The 23,109-nt window shown below is 45.8% G+C and overlaps 1 protein-coding gene across 1 annotated transcript in view; it reads right to left on the bottom strand.

Annotated features, from left to right (window-relative positions):
* crhr1 (corticotropin releasing hormone receptor 1) overlaps positions 1-10,959 on the bottom strand; it is a 62,027-nt gene extending 51,068 nt beyond the window's left edge. Inside the window, exons 1-4 of the mRNA XM_080476870.1 lie at positions 10,380-10,959; positions 5,078-5,165; positions 4,419-4,478; positions 1,511-1,636 (exon numbers count right to left, since the gene is read on the bottom strand). Coding sequence (XP_080332996.1) covers positions 1,511-1,636; positions 4,419-4,478; positions 5,078-5,165; positions 10,380-10,409 — 304 coding nt within the window. The 5' untranslated portion in view covers positions 10,410-10,959. The remainder of the gene's footprint in view (positions 1-1,510; positions 1,637-4,418; positions 4,479-5,077; positions 5,166-10,379) is intronic.
* Positions 10,960-23,109: the final 12,150 nt, after the last annotated feature.

The following is a 23,109-nucleotide window of genomic DNA, read 5'->3' as shown; positions in this document are numbered from 1 at the left end:
CACCTTTCCTTCAATTCCGTTCAAACTTTAGCGACTGTGGTTCAAACGACCGAGTCTCTGTCCACACCAGCCAAAACAATCTTTTTTTCCCCCCGTGGTTTTTTTTGTTTTCCCGTCCACATGTCACCATAAGAATGACTCAAAATGATGTAGTACATATGGCAGGCCTATAGGGGGCGCTGTAACTCTGCCACAGAAATACACGAAAACGGGAGAAGACGACATGCATGAAAAAAATCCTCATATTGGGGAAAAAACGATGGTTACGCCGGTTGGACAGAGCTTCATCACAGTCATTCTTTAGTTAAAGCCCTCTGTGTGTGTGTGTGTGTGTGTGTGTGTGTGTGTGTGTGTGTGTGTGTGTGTGTGTGTGTGTGTGTGTGTGTGTGTGTGTGTGTGTGTGTGTGTGTGTGTGTGTGCCGCACTTAGATAATGAAGCTTTCATTAAATCAGACAAAAACATCGGCGATGATTAACAATGGGCTAAAAATAAGTTGAACGTGGAACATAGAGCTTTTTATTCAGGACACACACACACACATTTCTTACTTCTAATCAAACCTAAAATGCTGCTTTCAGCTTCTCTGTCCAAACGCAGACGGACGGCCACGCCGGAGGCTTTTAGTCTGTGTAGATTATGTTAATCCTGAAGGTGAAATTAACCTCTTCCTCCTGAGAGCAGTTCAGTTTAAATGACGGAGAAACAGGCCGGCTTTCAACTCATAAACTCACTTAACGTCGTTCACTCCACGTGTCTGGCTCGATCATCAACATCTGCACAATGACTCATATGGACAGTCTCAGTGCAAACACTCATCAAATATTAAACTTTTCACTGAAGTTGAAGCACGCATAACTTCGATAACAATGTTTTAACTCCCGAGTGTCGAAAATGATCTTGAAATAACTTTAAACCCGAAAAATGGTCTTCTGACACATTTCCATTGTTCTGAACAACTAAAGGAAAAATGCACAAAGAGGTTTTCAAGTATTTTTCTGCTTCATCTGTAGTGGGAGGAAGATGCTCTATAATCTGGATGTTAGAGGAAGACGCTCTATAATCTGGATGTTAGGGGAAGATGCTCTATAATCTGAATGTCATAGGGATATACTCTATAATATAAGAGGAAGATGAAGACAGAGTGAGACAGAGGTAGCACGATGGCGTCTTCACAGCTCCAGACAGCAGAAAGTAAATTTTTAATTTGTGTGATTATCTTTTGTGTTATTTTGTAATTAAGCTCTGACACAAACAGTGTTCTGCTCAGCGGGAGCTCGGCTCCGTCTTCTTCTTCTTCCTCTTCTCTGAACACGTTTGTTTTCTCCTGAACACTTTTCTTTCTCCGGCTAATTTGTATACTCATGCTAATTCGTGTATGCACAATTACGTAAACAGGATTTGCCTGAGGGGACACTGAGTGGAGGAGAGGCGGAGGGGAGTGGGAATCAAATTAAACCCCGTTGTTTTGAGTTATTGCGTGCTGTCGGGAGACGGCAGGTATGGACTCACTGGTGGTGTTGTACCGGACGCCGTAAAACATCTCTGGACAGGGTCGTGACACCATCTGACCGGCACCGCTCCGCGGCCAGCAGGTCCCGATGCCATCGATGGAGGTGTCGCAGTAGATCCCCGAGCCTAATGAGAGAGGGGGGAGGAGGGAGGGGGTCAGTGTCGGGAGGAGGCGGGTACAGGCCTGCCAATAACCTTGGTCCATCGCCCCTCCCCCCGACGTGCCTCTCTGAAACGCTCCTTTTATTCCAACGTCACAACTATTTATTTTTCTGTTTGGACAGTAACCATGAAACTTTTTCACATTTAGTATTTTAACAAAACAATATTTGTTCCCCACTCCACCTGCCTCATAATGGTTCAGTCCAGTTTCCTGCTTGTGGATCAGTGGAAGTGTGTCAGAGTGAATTAACCCGCTGAAAAAAAAACATTTCTTTAAATCCATCGATACGGGAAATAAACGAGCTTCGGTCTAAACGCAGCCGGGCTTAAAGCAGCTCACTGCTTTTGTTGGTTTTTACGTTGAACATGCGTTTCACACTTTGTCCCGATCGACTGAAGGTTTACGTAAACGTGACATTGTGCACTCTGACTTTTATAAGCTGATTTACTAAATCGACACGCTGATGATTCGCTCCGAGACGAAACCACACACATGGTTTGTCTCCCAGGAGTTTTACGCTAATAGCGTCGCATGGTGAACGCGAGCAGACGAGCAGGGTAACAATCCCGTTTCCATCGGATCGTACAAAACCGAGTCCCATGGATGTGAGTCCCAGTTGATGTTGGCGGGATTTTAGTAAATCAGGCCCAGAATTACTCTGTTGATCAGCAGTTTTACCTCCAGTAGCGAACAAGTTCACAATGATCCACTTGAAAAACGAAGGTCTGGATCGGTCTTTAGTTTAAGAAGCTTTATGAGTTTAAACTATTTAAACCTCAAGGCTCAGGGGTTGTCGTTTTTTTTGTTGTTGTTGTTTTCTTGTTCACACAAAATGAAGTAATCGCATTTGATCTTCTCCGTTATCTCCTTCACAAAAGGTTTTGTCCATTTCCTGGCTGTGGATCAGTGGAAGTGTCGGAGGAAACCGACCTTCAGTACGGAACAGACAAGCCACTCGGTTAATTCTACGTTTCTGCATTTCAAAGATGAGGAATAACGATTCAAAGCTTCGAGTGAAGAGATGCCGAATGTTCCCGTCACGAAGCCCGGAGCCGTTTGGAGACATCGGCGAACGTGTTCTAATGTATTTGGAGTATTTGTCTAGTCGTAAGGTAAAAAGAAATGTGCTTAAGTAAATACACAATATGAGTCAGAATGGTTTGTTTCACTTTTCTGCACACACACTTCTTTTTGTCTCAACATCGTCTCTGCAGCTTCAGAAGCCTGGAACATTAAGATCATCGTGTGACTTTTTATGGTATTACATCTTTTATGGGGGGGAAATGAGTTCAAGCTTCCCTTAGAGATACACTCAATGACAGCAACCAGGAGTAATAAAAGCCCCCAAAAACAAAATACTTTTTTAACTTTTAATACGTGTGAGTGAATCCTGACGTGACCGTGGAGACCTGGCGCCACAAACTCTACACATTCAATATATCTGTTTATTATTCAACCACCACAGCTGGAAACTGAACTCAGTTGTGTTATTTATGTACATAATTAATTAAACATTTAAAGCTTTTAAATGATTATATCTTCCCCCCTCTGCTTCAGAATGGTTTGATCCATGTCAGTGGAAGTGTCTCCGAGTGGATGTAAAGAGATTTACTGATGCGTCATCATTTTATTAGTTAAACTAAAGAAAAAGACACACAAACTCTTTAAACCTGCGTTTTAGTTTGATTGTTCACAGAAGTTTTAATTTATATCTCAGTTGTTTTGTTTCTTATTTTCTAAAAACTGAGCAGATGGTCTCCTGATCCATTTCTTGAGTGTGTTGTCACTGAGATTAACAAGATTATTTTTGAGGGGGGGGTCCTGAATGCGCATTATAAACCAAGAAAAAAACTAAATCAAGTTGTTTTAAATGAAAAAATAAAGCATCTTGTGAATTTAGTAATATATTTGCCTCTATAATAAGAAAAACACCAATAAAATATTTTTACATCTTCAAGATTTTCAAGAACTGAAAAATCAGCCACATATTTTCTCATTATTCCACAAGAACAAGTGTCAAAACTATTTAAAAAAACCAAACTAATCGTTTGTTTTCATATTATTAATTTTCTTTAACACAGTAACAAATGTGAACTTTTCATCATAAAAGTGTTTAATTACTCAAAATGTTATGTTAGTATGACCTGTACATCTTGATATGATTGCATCAAACTTCATTTATCACAATAATAACGTGGTATTTCGTTAATGCATAATATCTGATATGAAATTACCCATTGCAAATTTCTCCACATGCGAGATAAATAAAGGGATATCTTATCTTATCTTATTAAGTTTGAACAGCAGCTGTTTTAATGTACGAAAGAAGGTTGGTTTGGAGGCATTTAAAGAAAAACCTTCGAAATGAAATGAGATTACAACATAAGAACAAGCATCCATGCTGATCTATAGGTGAACACACATACATGCACTCCCCCCCCCAAACGTTCTGGCATGCAAACGTTCCTGGACTACATATCAGCCGCGATGGCTTTCTGACAGCGCTGCAGTCGCCTTGGCACTGAGCAGCGTGTGTGTGTGTGTGTGTTTGTGTGTGTGTGGCTCTACGCCAACAAGTCTATTTGCAGCATTGTACCTCATCTGTGATGTTGCTGCTCATAAACAGTCTTCAGATCGTTCCTGTCCGCCTGGTGGTGGTGAGGGGTTGGGGTGCGGGGGGGGGGGGGGGGGGGGGGGGGGGTATAGGAAGGGGGAGGACATTGGAAGTGCGCATCCAACACTCACCGCTCCACTGGCTTGTGGCGTTGATGAAGGTTTGGTTCCAGGAAGCTGCCAACGCCTGCACTGTGATCCAGAGAGGGAGGAAGAGGAGGAAGAGGAGGACAGCTTCATCAATAAGCTTCAGTTCAGAGCCGGCAATGAAAACCTCATTAGATTGAGCTTAAGAGATACACGGCGCGAGCGTGAAAGGCCGACGGTAAACACTGGTGACAGACGCTTCCCGGAGCAATAACAGGGCGGCGGCGAATATGAATGTGGACGTGCCCCGAGGTCACGCCATTATTTCTGGGATAACTGAAGATGATTTACGTAGAAAAGAGGCCAAAACACGAGGCTCTGCGGGGCAAAGCTCAGGCTTCGTCTGAACGGCCAATGGAAGGTGAACATCCTTCCTGCTGCTCGCTGGTGAAGTGGTTAACACGTTGCACGCAGTGAGAAGTCACCCGGTTCGAGCCCCGTTCACACAGCAACCGTTTCAAGTGGACGTGCAAAACGTTTCTTGCCTTTTGGGGCCGGTTCACACGACAACGGAGCTCGGGGTCACGGAAAACGCAACTTTCTGAAAAACGCTCGGTCCCCGTCTCCGTGGAAACAGAGCATCGCTTCCACAGCCGCCGCCTGTTTGAGGAAAAAGGCTGCAGAGCGGTCTGTCCTCCACTTACACGACACATTTCCTGAGAGCATCAGCAGAGCTTCACACGTCAGATCCACAGAGGAGGCCGGCGGCGCCACGCTGAGCACCACGCACACCTGAAACACAGAGAGGCACAGCCGTCAGCGGGGCCGGGGGCAACCGGGGGGCAAATATTAACCCACACAGAGGCACAGCCGTCACCGGAGGGGGGGGTATTAACCCCACATGAAGGCTTCAGTGTCCTCACATCCAGTCTGCCTGTGGTGCACCTGCGCATTAAACATTCACACGTCTCCGGTCTCAAGTCAGAGCGTGTGATTGGTTCACAGACAGCCTGAGATCATCAGCCAATAGGAATGAGGCAGGTTCCATTTCTACCACGTCCACATCCCACCACCACACTGAACTGTTGCACTGCACATAGACGCTGCTGCAGCTCCATTCCATATTAGATTAGATTAGATTAGATTAAGTATTGCTTTATTAGCTCCACGCCAGGTGTTGCTGCAGTGAAGAACTGAATCATGGGCACAAAGGTTTAACATATATAAAGTGTGTATATAATATTCTATGTATTCTAGTTATTCTAAGCTTTTGTTTGGCTGCTGTCGGGTTCAACCAGCAGCTTTTATCGAGACTTAACGTCTTATTGGTCCTGCTGCTCCGCTCATTTAATCCTTTCATACAGTCGATAAAGTTCTGCTGAATCAAAGTGAAAGACGTTCGCTGCCCTTGAGCGCCGGATAATGTGGTAGTGGCTCTGCATTGAGGAGGAGCGCTCTACAGGGGGTGGAGGAGGGTGGAGGAGGGTGGAGGAGCATTCTGCAGGGGGTGGAGGAGGGCAGAGGAGGGTGGAGGAGCGTACTGCAGGGGGTGGAGGAGGGCGGAGGAGGAGCGTTCTGCAGGGGGTGGAGGAGGGCGGAGAAGGAGGGTGGTGGAGGAGTGCGGAGGGTGGAGAAGAGCTCTGCTGGTGGTGGAAGGTGGAGGTAGTGTAGGAGGGAGGAGGAGGGTGTAGAACCCTTTAGAGGCAGCCACCAGCTACGGTCCACCTCGGTAAAGCAGATAATAATCCAAATAATAATATTAAAGTCCAGCGCGCCGCGGTCTGCTGGATTCACACACCAGCTCCAGCGGCACGACGGCCTGTATTTATGTTCTCGATTCAGTTTGGATTAATGTTTCATCCACATCCACTCGGCTTTCCTCTGGATCTGCGAGCAGGAAGCTCCTCACTCCCACACAAGCTTTAACGAGAACGGTGGATGGAGACGGCCGTGTGACACGCTGTGATGCGACTTCTGGAGCGTCCCGATTGGCTGCTGACACACGTCCGTCAAACGCCACGAGTTTGGTTTTGGTTGGGGTCTTTTCGATTGACCCGCGACTGGCTGGCGTCTCTCCGTTAGTGTGGACGGTTCACGCAGGGCAGCTCCGGCGAGCATCAAGCCCACGTTTCATTTCCTCCTTCCATAAAAGATCCGTTATCAATAATGCAGCAGGAGGAACAGTAAACATTCACCCCGTTCAGACAGAACACACCGCTGAGGTCGCAGGAATTTCATTAAAATTCTTGACTTTCTGGGGTCGTTCCGGTGCGACGCGGCCTGACAGAGGCAGCCGGCGAGGAGCCTGATTTAAATGCCAGGGTTTGGTTGGTTGGTTTGGGGGGGGGGGGGGGGGGGGGGGGGGGGGTCCTGACAGCTCGCTGTGGCTGCTTCACACTCAGTCAGTCCTGGCAGGTATCCTGCTACGCTCACCTCTGAATTCGCCTCTTCTCACTCTAACCAAAACAACGTTTTCAAGCATTAAAACCGTCACACATTTTTCCTCTTGATTATGTTTTGTTCCTTTAGATGATGCAACACGAGCTCACGCTGACGGTAAGACACCCGCGGACTGGTGACGTCCAGACGTTGCAGTTTGTTGATTATCTGGAAGTAAATTGAAGATTCTTAGTCGGTAGTTTTTCTTTGAATCATCTCGGTGGCAGGGAGGTGGAGCCAGCCAGTGTGTGTCTGGAGTGTGTGGTTTTAGTTTTGAGTTTAGTTAAATGAAGAATGGTGTTTGTAAAATCTGTCTCTGTCTGTGGCCCCGAGGGTGGCGAGCACCTTCGCCACAGTGGCTGCTCCTCGGGCCACAGAGGACGGAGGCCGAGTCCACGAGGGCGGAGATGGCCCAGAACGACTGGGCGGAGAGGTTAATCGAGACCAAGAGGGCGGAGACGGCCCGGACGGAGAAGGCGATGGCGGCATGAGCAAGAGCGAGCCTTGTGACCACGATTTGCCCCATCCCCACCCCAAGGGGACCCTGTGGCGGCGGGGCCGCCCTGTGAAGCAGTTTGCTGATTTTAGTCTTTGTTCTTGATTTTTGTGATTCTATTTTAATCATCAGTTGATTAACATTTTTCACTAGTAAATATTTAAATTCTGGTGAATTATTTCATTTTTCTGTCGCTTTGAATTTGTGGAGCACGAACACACAGTCCTTGGAAACCATTTCTAACAGTTCAGTCTAGTTTTTTATACGTATAATGCACAACTTAATATTGTGATGATGGTAATTTGCGATGTATTTTGCAGTATCACTGGAACGTTTTCAGATCTGCATTCTAGGTTTTCTTTCACCTATACATGAAAATAATGTGAGAATAAAGGACCAAAGGATTATCTCTAACAAACACTGCAGACGTCTTCTCTAATCTCTAATTGTCCAGAACATTGCAGTAACGCCAGACGCTGCTGGACCGACTTGTTCAGGAGCCTTCGAAATGAAAGAAACCAGCAGCTTCACAGATCTGAATCAGTTTCTAGAAAGTGTCTCATTCATGTGCAGATCTATTCGGTCTGCTTTCTATTTGCCTCAAAACGAAGCAGAATCAGAATGCAGTACCATTTTCTGACACCAGATGGTGTATTGAGTCATGTCAGGAGGAAGCAACAGTGGAAGCAGCTTCACACCATTTGAACACACAAGAAGCTAAACTGGTGAAACCAGAGCAGCGGTTTCTCAACACCGCCCCCTAAAGTGGAACAGAGCCAATCCCACATAAAACCACTTTAAATGTTAATATCTAGCATTAATTGCATTTCCCAGAACGACATGTGGTCTCGGACTGTAATCGCTGAGGCTTTCATGTGTGAGTGGCAGCTAATTTGTAGATTTGTCTGTTTCTTTATTCCACTAGTAGTTTCCTTCATGGCGTCGTGTCACGAATCCAGGAGATGGAGGGAGAGAGAGGACAGAGTGAAGGAAACAAGGGAGGATAGAAGGGAGGAGGAGTGTGAGTGCAGAAACTGTTTCCCGAGCGGGTCAATGCACAAACTCAGGACGCTGCCCGAGGACGAGCATCAAGTTAAAAACGTGCTGCGACCCGAAGTGGCTGCTCATCTTCTACATGCACATAGTGAGGCGTTCACAGCTGCTCCCCCCACCTCCCCCCTTCATCCCTCCTCCTCCTCCTCCTCCAACCCTCCTTGAGTAAATTATTATACAAACGGTCGTCCCTGCGCCGACTTATTCTGCTTTAAATCATTCAGGATTTGGCTTCTTGTGCTGGAATCTCTTTGATGCCTCAGAGATAAACAGTGTCCTCATTTCATATTTAGATTTATTCTATTTTTGACAATTGTTTTCCTTCATTATACAACTAAGAAGCACATTTTTCCCTCCTGAGTTTCTCGTCTCCCAGTCGAGCCCCACGTGAAGGCGGGCTGGGTGGCAACACTCGTTGGCGGCGCCGCGGTCGAGGAGCTGCAGCGTCGGGGCAGAGGTCAGAGGTGTGGTGCCGTATTACATCAGGGGTCAGAGGTCAGAGATGCAGTCAGGTCAGAGGTCAGAGGTACAGTCAGGTCAGAGGTGCAGTCAGGTCAGAGGTGCAGTCAGGTCAGAGTGGGCGTCAGGTTCACCGGTGAAATGTCAGTGAAACACAATCCAGTCACATCTGAAGCAGCTGCAGCAGGAAACATTGAAACTTCAGAGAAACATGAAGTGGAGCAGCTGCGGGATTCACACTCACACATGAAGAAATCTAGACCAAGTTTCAGAAAGAAGCTGCGTGTTCAAAAATGAAAGTGTGAAGAAAACCTTGTATCTCCAGCAATAAGCTCCTTTCCTTTAAGATGTACTGAAGCGGCCTTGAAATACTTAATTCCTCTATCTAACTCTGGTTCTGAGGGTTTTTTTTTTACATCGGCCGGGCATGAACATGACAAATACTCAAATTACTGTGATTATGGAGTAACTTAGATGCTTGAGCGAATTCTTACGCAAGTATAATTTACAGTGCAGAGAATGAAAATCTGTTTGTCTCTTTCACTAATCCATTTAGTTTCTTGTGAAATCATCAGTTAAAACCTTCTGATGAGGAAAGTTTCTACTTCATCTGGATCAGTTCTGATCAGATCTTCTGGTTTTTTATCCACAATCTTCTCACGGTGAAATCATTTCCTCTTCTGCACACAACCAGCTCTAGAGGTAACTGAGAGTACTAGTTACTTTGTGCTTCATGCAGCTCTTGAGGTAACTGAGAGGACTAGTTAGTTGGTGCAGGTAGCCGCAGAGCAGCAGATGTGGTTGGTCTTGACCTCAGCAGCAGTTGTTCCATAAGCAGCAGCTATAAGCGCCGGTCTTAAATCACAACAATGGAGCCGGTTGGAGAGCAGAGGGAGTTTTTGAAAGGCTTCAGAGGATTCGCTCCTATTCTTAGAGTACAATGGGGAGCTGGTACTTCAAGTAATTCACCTCAGGCTCTGGATCAACAGCAGCTTGTCCATGTGGTCTCCTGCTCTGGAGCCACAGGATCAGATCAGTGATCACAGGAGGAAGGGAAACACCAAACTAGTCAGAAAGAGGAATTGAAATACCACCGTGTTCACAGGGTGAGCGAGAGGAGCGGTGCACTGGCTGCATTAACTCTCCGTTAAATCCCCGGAGTCACTGAAACCTGCTTGCTCTGATCCGGTTTCAGATCGTTTTCATTCCATCTCTACCCAAAGTCCCGGTTCAAGTTTCGGTGTTTACAGATAAACAAGCACAAGCCGATTTAAAGTCCATGTGATTGAAATGGTTGATATCTCTAAGAGTCTGCCAGGAATCAAACCTCCTCTCTAAGTCTGTCTTTAATGAGGATTACTATTTTTAGATTAATAACTGCGAGATGGAGACAATATCTGAAACTGACATCTGGATGGATGACGGAACCAAATCCTCCGCTGCGAGATTAAAGCAGGAATCTGAGAACCAGAGCAGCTGATCTGCTCTTTTACATTCAACTCTTTCAATTATAAATCCACCAAATATTATTGTTATTATTATTATTTTAAGAATCTTACCTGAAGCAGATAGAAGCATTTGCGACGCATCTCCAGATCTTTGTCTTCACATCGTTTCCATGTGTGCTAATAAACGTCCTCCTGTGATGCGCGTCCCCGGCGGCGGAGCGCGCTCCCCACGCGACCCCTCCACGAGAAAAAAAAGTTCAAATTTCTTCTTTTGGTGCCAAATGTGAGCCTGCGTTTGGAAATGTCCCAACAGCGCAGAACCAGTACCAGGACCAGGACCCGGACCAGAGGTCTCCGGTGTTCCGGTCCGTGGAGGATATTTAAAAGACAGAGTCCTGGATCAGGTGCGATGCACCATCATCCGCGTCCCGGACGGTTTCTGCTTAATGCTCACCGGCAGGTTTGTGTTACCGGGCTGGAAACCGGATCCTCCTCAGAGCGACGTACGCGCACCGGCAGGACGCCGCGGTACCCTTGACGTCTGGACGTGGACCAGAACTCCAACACACGCGCGCGTGTGTTTGTTTCTGCTCCGTGGCCTCCTCACAGCGGTGCTCCTGCTGGTTCTCCTCCTGCTCCCGGAGCTGCTGCTCCTCCTGCGGATCGTCTCTGGCTCCGCGACGCGCCGCCCACGTTGTGCCACCGCACCGCGTCGGGAGGAGACGCGACTGAGGAATAAACTCAATTCCTCCTCGCGGGGTAAATTATGCAACGCTCCTCTCTGCCGCAGATCCTAATCTATAATCCTCCTGCAATCTAGACTCGGCAGTTCTGAGAAAGTTCTTTCTTTTTTTTTTTTTTTCCTTTTTTTTTGTTGGTTCAATCTATTTGGAGAGAAGCGACGCAGAAAAACGAATGAAGAAAAAGAACCTGTGTGTGTGTGTGTGTGTGTGTGTGTGTGTGTGTGTGTGTGTGTGTGTGTGTGTGTGTGTGTGTGTGTGTGTGTGTGTGTGTGTGTGTGTGTGTGTGTGTGTGTAGAATTAAGTTTCAGCTGTTGATGTCCATCTCTATTACTTCATCCAAACCTTTCTGAAGGAAATTCCTCATCACACTCATACAAACACTTATTTCCAGCCTTTTAATTTGGAGGGACTTTGCCCAGGTTTGTTGACATCAAAGATTCCAGACATTTTGTCACATGATCCCGTTTGTAAACTCGATCTGGAAGAAAACGATCAGTTTCTCAACATTCAAGATTATTCTTTTATGTACGTCTATTTGAGAAAGTCTGGATGAATCTGTCAAATGTTGATATTTTCGCTGGAGGTGCCATAACGCCATCTTTAATATCCCAGAAAGCCTTGCAGCAGGTTCCCCAAGATAAGGTCACCCAGGAAACATGTTTGATGGCTGCAAATTCCAGTTTGTTTGTAAACATATCCACTTTGGTGTGATCGATTTAGGAAATTGGAAATCAGTGGAAATGAGTGGTGATGGTCTTGTTTTGGTGTGTTTGTTTACTCTCTGTGCAGAAGTGATTCCTTTCATGGGAAATAGATTTTAAAGGTTTTTTCCGGTAGAGGAACTTTAATATGTCAAGGCTCAGTATGTCTCCATCATCATCTCCACCACAAACAAGCTTCCTCCTGATGGATTCTGAAACTCTTCTGTCATGACACAGATTCCTTTGTAACTCTGTTTTTTCCCCCCTCAGTCTTGACTGGCAGGTTGAACTCTGACATCCCCAGGTTCTGTCCTCTCCTGTTCCTGTGGCTGAGCTCTGGCACATCGCTGCTCAGTGTGATGAAGGTTGGAATATCTGAAGAGACGGTGCAGAGCAGAAAACCTGCAGACTGACCACATCGAGCCTTTTCAGGGCAAAGAGAGCCCACACTTCCTCAGGATTCTCTCCCAGCAGAGAGACCCACTGTGAGTTAAAGACGAGGACATTTCCAGGTCCTGGAAGGTGTAGCGGGTGTGTGTCTCTCAGGTTGTCACATTTTGCTTCGATGTATTTATTCTGATATCATCAAAACAATGTTTGGTCCGTCAGCCAAAGCTTCCAGAAAATAAAAATTGGTTGAAGTTGATCCCGGCAAGAAACTGTACTGGAAGGAGCCAGCGCAGAGTTGACCGATCACACAGTCGGTTTAAATCAGAGGCTCAGCAGGGGGCGCTGTAACCAGGAACAGACCAACCAGGAGCAGTTATTCTTTGAGAAAATGAAGAATTAAAACACATCAACCATAAATAAAAGCGACACTACTGTTGCGTCCAAAGCCAGAACATTCCTGACTTGTTAATGTGTGACTGTGTGAGATTATATGATATTAATTAATCTGCGATAGAAACAGACTGTGATCACTCAGTTTCACTTTATTACAGCAGAATGTGTCGGGCTGATCTTCCTCACTGCTCTTCTTTTAGATAAACATTTTCCTTCCAGTTGTTTTGAGGCTGAGTTTCCTCCGTGAGTGCGTTTTGTGTTGGAATATTAATTCATCACCGCGACGGCACGATGAGTGTTCCATAATTTCATGATTCTGCAGTTCAGTCAGGTGTGATCATTAACCTGATTATTCCAGATCGACCCTCATGGAGCTAAACAGACTTGTACTATGTCGAAAAGATCGTTCTACATTACTTTCTCCTCTCCTCTCTTTTCCTCTCCGCTCCGTGCACCAATCACCATCATTTAAAAATGGGCGGGTCATTTTCCAAGAGATCTGATTGGTCAGGATGCGGAGCTTTTACACTCCCTGTGATCTTATCGAGAACGTAACCTGCACCGGAGCAGGTTAGACAGTCAGCGTACGTTGCTGGGGTGATTTATCCCGGTGAGACGTGAACGAGCGTCGCAGTACGGATAACCCAGGGTTTAATCCTTAAAGTTACCTCGATAAGAGAAAATCCAGAGTCGTAGTGCAGGCCTCTGGTGACGGAAATCACACACTCCGACAGGTGAAACACACCAGAGAAGCAATCACACACAGGAGAAAGTCAAAGAGCCTGAAACCAGACACAGAGTCAGATTTCAAAACAACACGGGAAACATACAGACCTAACAAAAAAAAGTACATCATAAGTGGTACATGACAGGCCATCACATGTGGGCTCAGTTACAGTATTGTCATGTTTCTAATCACTGAGGCCTGCTGCAGTTCTACTTCTGAAGCCCAAACAAACAAAAAAACGAGCAAAGTTAGCCTGACAAGCGAGAGCCTGCCAGTCTGCACCGAGGGCAAAAAAAATTAATGGAGGAATCTGGAGGAAAACAACATGAACTTTAAGAAAACACGCCATGAAGAGCTGAAGACTGATTCGTGTCTCTACTGGGACCCGTAGAGGTCTCTGTGAACACACACACACACACACAGCCCCCCCCCCCCGCCCCGGATCTTTGACATGTTGTGTTGTGGATTACAGGACAGTGGACAGATTTGGCTGTGAGAGGATGAACAGATGGTCCCAGTGTGTCGATGAACTTCAAACTTCCCCCGGGAGCCGTTTGAATCCAACGCAGAGCTCCAGGATCGTCTGTTTTCCACAGTGAATCTGTGTTTGTGCCTGAAATCGCTGGTCAAACGGTTCCCAGCCGATTCTGAGGCGAAAACGTGACTTTCAGGTAAACCGTGGCGTCTGAATGTCCCGGAGAAAGTCAATGTGGGTGTTTGTCCAGTGATGGCGTCTCACCAGTCAGCTGGGATCCGTTCAGCTTCATCACATGACCTCTGCAGAGATCTCGTTCGAATAAGCGCCAATAAGTGAGCCGGTGTCGTTTTCACTGAAACAAAACGCTGCATTTATCGGTTTTATCATGGTTATACGGTAACGGTCACATTGATTTCATTGTGTTCCAGTCAGAAACCTTTTGATGAGACACAAATAGAATCACATTGTTAAAAAAAAATCACAGTGGAGTCGGAGCATAACGGCCGTTTAGCTTTAATTAAGTGCGTCGTTCTGAGCCTGAAGACGAACCAAAACGCCGCGTCTGTCTGGTCGGCGTGTTGCTTTCAGCTGGAATGATTGACACTGTTAATTAGGGGCTGGAGGATTAAACTACAGACGAACAAAGCCCTAATGAAATGAAAAGGTTAATGCTCACAAACCATCGCCCTGAATCTCTGAGCTGAGAGGAAAAAACAGACACGAACTGCCAGACTGAACAATTACCTGCTGCCCTGGGAGAAATAATTATTGGTAGTATATCACTTTTTTTTTTAAATATTTCCCGTTCATAGACACGTTGAAGTCCCTTTGATGTCTCGGGTTCTCAGAGTGACTTATTCTTCCTTCTGTCAGTCGTTTTAATACTTTGTTGGTTTTTACTTCCTGTCTGATCAGTTGAAGTGAAATAATGAAGACATGAATCAAGACGCGAGCGTTGAGGGAGGACTCCACCCCCGTCCTCCGTCTCCTCCCGCCTCCATCCCCGCTCCTTCACATCCAGATGAATATTTCACGCAGCACATTATATTAACAGATGAGATATTAAGCTGCTGGTATCTTCGCCAGGAGTCTCCAGACGCTTCATCACAGCCGGCTGAGGCTTTCTTTAGACCTGCTGACGTGTCATTGAAGATGCTTTAATCCAAGGTGACAGTGCCCCCCCCCAACACACACACACACACGCACACGCACATGCACATACATACACACACACACACACGCTGCTGCTACTTATCGAGCCATGTAGGGCGCCGTGTTCCTTCCTTCATGTTTCGTGACTTTATCGAAGGATTCGAGAAGAGAAAATCTCTCAAAACCAGATTCTACCGGGTTCAGTTGAACGCCGGAGACTCCTTGTTATTATTCGCGGGGTTGTGCTGATTGTCACACAGAAGTTTTAATGTGGCGTGAAGGAGTGAAATAAAGTCTTGTTTCAGGCTTCATTCTGTGGAGAAGTAACAAGGGATCAAAGTTCGGTGAAGGTTCCTGACGGGAGATCACCGACCTCCACTGATGCACTTCCACAGATCCACAGGCAGGACAGTGGAACAAACCATTGGGGGGCAGACGATCATGTTCCCCGAGTCACAAATGTCTGTAACTCAGACAAACACTTTCAGCTTCCTTTTTATATATAATTAGTTTGTTCCATTGGTGATGGTGGAGCAGACGATTTATGTTCTCCGGTTCCGCTTCATTCTTTCACAGGCAGAAGTAAACCAAAGTGTCTGACATATGTTTTGTTTTACGTGGGTTTTTGGAAACTTTAGCACTTTGACACACTTCCACTGATCAACAGGCAGGAGGATGGACCAAACCATTGTGATCTGGGGAGGGGGCTCATGAGCGGAACAGAGTGAGGCCAGGAGAAAATTGGAGGGAGACGGACAAGTGGCGACGGGGAAACATGAACCTTTTGATGAGAAGATGGAAGGAAATGTGAGTTTTAGCATGAACCTGAAGACGACCATGAGCGCCAACGGTCTGAAGAAACTTTCAGATGTTTGGAATCAGACAAACTTGACAAACTAATATTATTACAACCATTGGCAGACTCAAAGCTCGCAGTGTAAAGCCTTAAGGCTGCAAGAAGAAAAAAAGAAGTGCTCCGTGAGTGAATTCCATTAGCCTGCATGGAGGCTCTCCACCTCCACCTGCATGGAGGCTCTCCACTCTGCAGATGCCTTCAGCGTGCCGCAGTCACGACTCACCACCTGCTCACACTGCGGCCTTCAGAAGATCGACGTCCTTCAAATGTTGCACCTGAAGACTCAGAGGTTTTTACGCTGCAGCGTCTCCAGGACTGCACTCACACCTCTGAGGCCGTCTGTGTTTACAGTTTGCACACCGTGTTGAAAATGGATACAGTGAACGCTGCTTGTGTTCGCCTTTTCCCTTATATTCTACCGCCACATTTAGGATGAGCTCCGCTTCTTCATCGGTCCGAATAAACGAACCATGCGCCATTATCGCTGAACAGGAAATAGCCCACGCCCTTCGTGACATGTCTGTCGACGTGTCTGTCGACGTGGCCTCATGCTTCTCGTTACACTGCCCCCTACAGGTCTGGTTGCTCATAGTAGCTCTGAACCTGGTGTATATGCGGGTCCGCGTCAGTTTTTTCGGTAAATGTAGAGCGGGAAACGTGGCCCAAATCCCTTCCTCTACTGTCTCCACCTCCACCTCTTCTTCCTCTACCTGGATCCCACCTCCTCCTCCTACATAAACGTGTGGAGCCAGCTCACTTTTATCCATTAGTTCAGCCATCCGGATGCAGTCTGCCTCTTCAGGCCACCATGCTCCTGTTTACGTCTCTACACGCCACTGTGAGATTCCTGTGAGGGATTTGGCCCTTGATGAGACTCAGGTGTGCTGTGTTACCTCCCTCCCAAGCGCCTCCCCTGAGCCGCTCTGCCAGCTCTCCTGTATCTGCCTTCATCCACAGTCAGCTGGAATCAGATTCAGCTCACCTTGAAGTCGACTGAATCGGAGCGGCTCCTGAAATGTTCTCAGTCTGCTGCGGTCACTTTGTTTCTCCAGACGAGCTCCTGGAGCTCAAACTGCTGCAGAGCTGCAGAAGGTTCCGATGCTGTCAGGACACACAGGGCTGCTCAATGTTGTGCAGAAACAGGTCAGTTTTCCTCGTGATCTGGTGATCCAGGCCAGTTCACCAGGAGCAAACAGAGCTGGATGTTTGTGGACTGAGGGAGGAAACCGGAGCGTGCGCAGGGAGAACATGAACTCCACATGTCCATCCTGGACTCGTGCGACAGAAGAGCGAACCACAACATGCTGTGCCGCCCCGCGGGGCCTGTGTCTGCAGGAAATAGGTCAGAAATGAAGGCTGGAGCACATCTGCCAGTACAGTGGTGATATTGACGTGGAGCGATTCCAGCGAAGCCCTGGAGACGAGCAGGCGGTCAGAATCCTGTTCCTCACTAAACTATATATATATATGAAGACTTACAAGATTTAATATTTAAAGACATTAAAATCCATATGTATAATTTAAATCTACATATACACACCAGGGCTTTGCTCTCGGGTGTAACGTTAATGATTCATTACTTTGGTGATAGTAAATACAGCATGCGTACAACTTTGTTCTCTCTTCTCTCCCGGAGAATCATCCTTTAACCTCGGAGAGCAGAATTTAATATTTCGTCCTCTGCTGGAGTCACGGCAGCGTCACACAGGAAGCCGACGATTAATATCTTTAATCACATTAAAGTGGAAAATGAACCGCGTGGTGGAGTGTGTTGCTCAAATTTGTTTCTTCCTGTTGCAGAGTTCCTCGGTTATGGAAATATGCAGCGGCACCAGGTTCTCTCTTCAATTTATTCGTCTTCATCCTCCTCCACCTCGTTCCAATCTGAAGCTCAGTGTTTCTCCAATCAGAGCCGAAGGACGGTCCTACAATCCAGAGGCGAGCCGAAGGCTCGTTCCAGATGCATGAAGAACCGCAAAGCTTCACGTAATCAGCACGCCACCGTCCCCGTAAAGATCAACCAGGCGGTCTTCAGTGCCTCCTGTAACATTAACCTTTAACCCAGCAGGTGATGAAGAGAAGAAATACATCGATGATAAAACATTCAAACTCCAGTCAGAAGAATCACTCATTTACTTGTTTTATCTGATAAAACAAAAAAACTCAATGTGGCACTTTGACTTCTGTTTCCGATCAGTGTGAGGAATAATCCCACAGCTTTTAGCACATATATATATATTTATATATACACACTTACATTAGTGTCAAAGTGCTGCAGAGCTGCTGTCTTTCTGTGCATCATTATTAATGAAGGAGCTCAGTTCTCCTCACAGCAACATTAAACTCAATCTTCAACATGTATTCTATGACTGTTGCTCGCTGGAGCGTTGCATTTATTCACGTTAAACCGACTTGAGAATCGACTCCAGGAGCTCTAGATGTTGATGTTCTCCAGGTTTTAACCTCATGTGTGCGTCTTTATGAGCAGGTGGAGTCACACACTTGTTGAGGATTTCTGTGTAAAAAGGAACATTTGGTTTTTAACCTTGGAAAAGGAAACAAGCCTGTTCAGTTTAAGGTCAGCCGACTGTTTTCCAGAAGCTTTTACACACATGTTTCCTTCAGATGTTCAAACTTCCTACAAATCTTCATCTGTTTAAACTGACGCTTTTAACAATCGATCAATCAGAACCTGTTTTTTAATGATGTTGACTGGTTTTCATCAGCTCACGGACTTCCTACCAGTCTTCTTCTATCTGATCAGATATCTTAGATCAGGGTCAATTATTCCTTCAAACACTGTGTTGTAGCTTTAATCACCTCGGGTCTTTTATTCCTTTATGGGTCAAAAGGTAAAATTAGTGTTTATTTTTTGAATAACCCTCACGTTTTCCAGAAGTTTTCAGTCACTGTCTGATCCATTTAAAGGCTTCAAACGTCAACAGTCATGTTTGGACTTAAGATTTGAAAAAGAAACTGGAGCCCATCGAGTTTCGTCACATGACGTTAGCTTCTTACGAGAATGTGAATTAAAACCTCGACGTTAGAGAGGCTGCAACAGGAAGGTTTGATTCCGTTTCTCAGGAGAGACTTCTGTGTGAAAGTCAAAGCCGTCGCTTGTGTCCAACCTCGTTATCCAGTCGAGCTTCGAACCGGTTCAGTAGTTCAGGAGTTCAATCTGTCATATTTAGAGGAAACTCCCTGAAGCGATCAATGAACCTTAAGTGGCTCCAGAAATTGGAAACCTCACAAATCTTCATCTGCTGACTGTAATCACTCGTTTGACCTTGAAAACACTCTCTTTCTTTTTCGTCCAGGTTTTCTCTGCAGAGCATCGCTTCCATCGACGTAACGCCGTTCTGAACTGTTTCCTCGTCGGTACTGAAGCTCGGCAGTTTGAGGATGAAAACACACGTTCCGTTCAGGCCCATGCACTTTCTGACCACACGTCCTCCTGATGCATCATGGGAACGTAGAAGAAGGATGTGGTTTCACCTGACTTCAACACCCACTTCATCAGCAGACTTTCCACTTCTGGTGGAAATTTGGACGCTCGACGCTCGTCATGAATCTCCTCAGTGGAATTCTGCCCAAAATACTGAAAGTGATTCTGGTTCCCAGAAATTTCACAAAGTGCAGAACTGGAGTGTCGCTTTTTTCTCTCAGGTTCACCTCAGTTTCTCAACAACAAGACGCCTTCGGCATACGTCAAGCTTCAGCCCGCGTTTCCTTTTGTAATCTATTTGTAATCTATTCCAGTCGACAAGATTTTTGGTCATCTGCAACAAAACCCATTGAAAGATGCTTCAGAGTGATTCAGATATCCAAGCAGTAAAGGTAGAAGGGCAGAGAAGGACAAATGAAGGAGGTGTGAGGAGTGAGAGGAGTTAAGGCTTCAACAAACAGAGGGATTTTCGGCCGTCTGAGACAAAAGATCGGCTCATGAGAGAATCGTTGGTAAAATCCACGGTCGCAGCCCAAATCGGCCGGGCTTTGTGCTCAGTTCCAGGATGGTCCACCACGGTTGGACTGTCTGATATTCAGAGGGATTGTAACAGCAGCTGCCATCATGTCACCTTAAATAAACCAATAGAAATCCAGTATGGCATGACGTAGTGATCCACGCGACATCGGAATAGCTAGAATGCTAGTACATGCTAACAAGTACGTCATTCAAGCTCTCTTTGAAAAATTGGCCTCCCCAGTTCACCTCTCTTTCCGAGCCACGACCACGTCCACGTTGTCCTCTTCTTATTTTGGGGATAATAAGACATAAGAATATTGCAAGGGCGAGAGTTCTGTCCATGTCTACTGCCTTTGTTTTTCCTGAATGGATGGCGCACGCTTATGATGTTTTATTCTCGCATCGCGATTGCTTAATCACGTCGAGTTGGCGCAGATTAAGATTGTACAGTCTGCAAAAATGATTATTTCATTAGGTCTCGTACAGTCGTGAACCCAGTGTGAAGGCTTTGACGACCCCGACGGCAGAAAATCTGGCTGTTTTTGGGTGCTATTAGAAGTGAGAGGAGTGAAGAGTGAGATGTGAGAGGAGTGAGCGGTGTGAGGGGTGTGAGGAGTGAGAGGTGTGAGGAGTGTGATGAGTGAGAGGTGTGACGAATGAGAGGTGTGAAGAGTGAGAGTGGTGAGAGGATTGAGAGAATTTAGAGGTGTGAGGAGTGAGATAATTGAGGTGTGAGAGGTGTGAGGAGGGTGATGAGTGAGAATTGTGAGGTGTGTGAGGAGTGTGATGAGTGAGAAGTGAGAGGAGTGAGGATCAGACAAGTTGTGGCTTCAGTTCAAACTCATGTTGTCTTTCCTTAGTTAATTATCTTCAGTGGTTCATTGACGCCTCCAGTTACTCCACAGCTGCACTTTACCTGTTTCAGCTTCTTCCTTCTCATTTCTGCTCATTTCTTTCTAAAAACTCCCTCAAGGATCCTCCCAGAAACTGTTCATGACTGCAGGTTTCTCTGAGTGAACACATGAATGAGTCACCCTCACTTCAACACCAGAGTGTTTCTAAAAGGTCAACGTGAAACCGACGAAGTGCAGCTGAGCCCTGATGAAGCAGCAGGAAATGGAAAAGAGACACATGTTTCAAAGTCACGTGATTCAGTTTATCGGCTCACGAGACAAACAGAGGCATTTTCATTCAAAGCAATTATCACAAACATGAGAAACATCTGGCTGCCGAGCTGCAGCTGAGTTTATCTGCTCGCGGTCGGACTGTGATCGGGTTGATCTGGTAAAGTATGAATGTAGGAAGAATATATTCTCCTGTGAAGCAACAAAGATAGAATACATCTGCTGAATGATAGTCTTTGGGGGTTAATGGGCCCGATTTAGTAAAATAGTGAAAAATCCATCAGAGATTATGAGCAGGAGCAACACAAGGAGGAAACAGGAGCAAAAACCCAAATGATTTTGGTTTAAGACCAGATGAAGTTTAATGAAGCGACACAGTTCAGGAAGAAGAGCCAAGAAGTCATTGGATGTCCTGATTAGCACCAGTTTACACAACGTTTCCTGTGACAACATCTCACCTGTAAAAAAAAAAAAAGAAATGTTGCATTTACACAGCAGACACACTGACAACAATGTAGTTAGTATGCCAGGCCATGGGAGGGCACTGTCGCTTGTTTTTGTAATGAAACCACAAAGACACTTGTGGCGAAAACAATTCCCTATAAATATGAACAAAAACTGAGAACCGACATTCGTATGGACTGATGACGAATCGGATGCTGTCAGGGGTGAGTCGCAACTGTTAAACTACTGATCTGAATGATGAAACTAGAATACGAGCCATACGGCTACGTGTCCGCCATGTTTGTTTACAGGCGCATGAGCAGAAGGAAGGGGAGGGGGGAGAGATGTGCATGCACAGTAACAGGGCTACATAGCCTCCAGCAGTCTCTGCAGGAGGGAATAGCAACAATGAAAGAATCTTTCCACCTTGGGAGCCGGTATAAAAACTTCACGGATACAGTCCATCCACAGACCGATGTCATGTAAACGGACCCCCCCCCCCACAAAAGCGAAGAAAGTTTTGGGGATACATTTGTTGTTGTATAAACGGGGCCAAAAAGACTCAGCTTCAACGTTTCCCACCATAACTGATAATAACTGCAGTGAAGGTCCAGACTGTGTGTTTACACTCTGCACCTGAAAACTGTGTGTTTACCAGCGAGCTCGTCCTCAATTCAATTTCCACCAAAGCCAGACGGATGAGGACGGAGCTGCAAGCTGACAGCTCCATCGCGGCCGGCTCGGCGGCAAGCAGCCGGAAGCTGCAGAACAAGTGAGGACACCAGAACTCCACTTGAAATTACTTCATCAAATCTCTTCAGTGGTTCTAAATGCATCAGCTGTCAGCGTGGAAATATCCCAAATGAAGTGATCCAATCGCTGCACAAACTTCAAAGCTCTGGCAGAGAGGAAACTCGGAAAGTGTCTGACCCAGAAACTGGCTGCGATCCGCCTGCTGATTCTTGTTTATTGAGTTTTTGTTCACATCTGTTCACGACGAGCGACTCTTCCAGAGCCGCCCAACGACAACAAACACAACGCCGCCGAAAACACACGCAGAACAATCCCCACGGGGCGTCAGGGCAGGAAACCACAAACACCCGTCCTGATCGAGGACGACGCTCTGGATCCTCTGAGAGTAACTGTAACTAGAGTTACATGAGTTACTGGAATTATGAATAAACTAGTTACTGTTGGTATTTTTAATGCTTCACCTCAACTGTATTATTGTAATGTTGACACAACAACTGAGCTGTCAACTCTGGAAGAAGCTCTATAATCTGGATGTTGGAAGGGAACGATGCTATATAATATAGATGTTAGAGGAGGACAATGTTCTATAATCTATGTTAGAGGAGGAAGATGCTCTATAATCTGGATGTTAGAGGAGAGGAAGATGCTCTCTAATCTGGATGTTAGAGGAGGAAGATGCTCTATAATCTATGTTAGAGGAGGAAGATGTTCTATAATCTATATTAGAGGAGGAAGATGCTCTATAATGAGGATACATAATGCTATTGTCGCTTTCAGTATCTGTGTGAGAAATACTGAGACTTTCAGATTAAAAGTGAAATCTATAGTAGATCTTTATCTGCAGAATGTAACTGTATCACTAACAGTCCTGGAGACATTTTTTTTACTATAAATTACATTTTACTGCATATTTACAAAAAATTGTACTCAGACATTTGGTTGAACATGTTTATCATTTTATAAATCATTTTGTATTGAAAAATTCAGATTATTGTATAATCTGCTCAAGCAGGAAACAGTTGTGTTCCGTACGGTGTACCTCCTGATTGCTGACACTGTGTGTTTACGGTTCCGCGTCGTCGACCTGCCCAGATGTTTCAGGCTGTAAACAGTGGA

Source organism: Lipophrys pholis (genome assembly GCF_963383615.2).
Source record: "Lipophrys pholis genome assembly, chromosome: 1".
NCBI classification, from domain to species: Eukaryota; Metazoa; Chordata; class Actinopteri; order Blenniiformes; family Blenniidae; genus Lipophrys; species Lipophrys pholis.
This window is presented reverse-complemented; position numbering and strand designations above follow the sequence as displayed.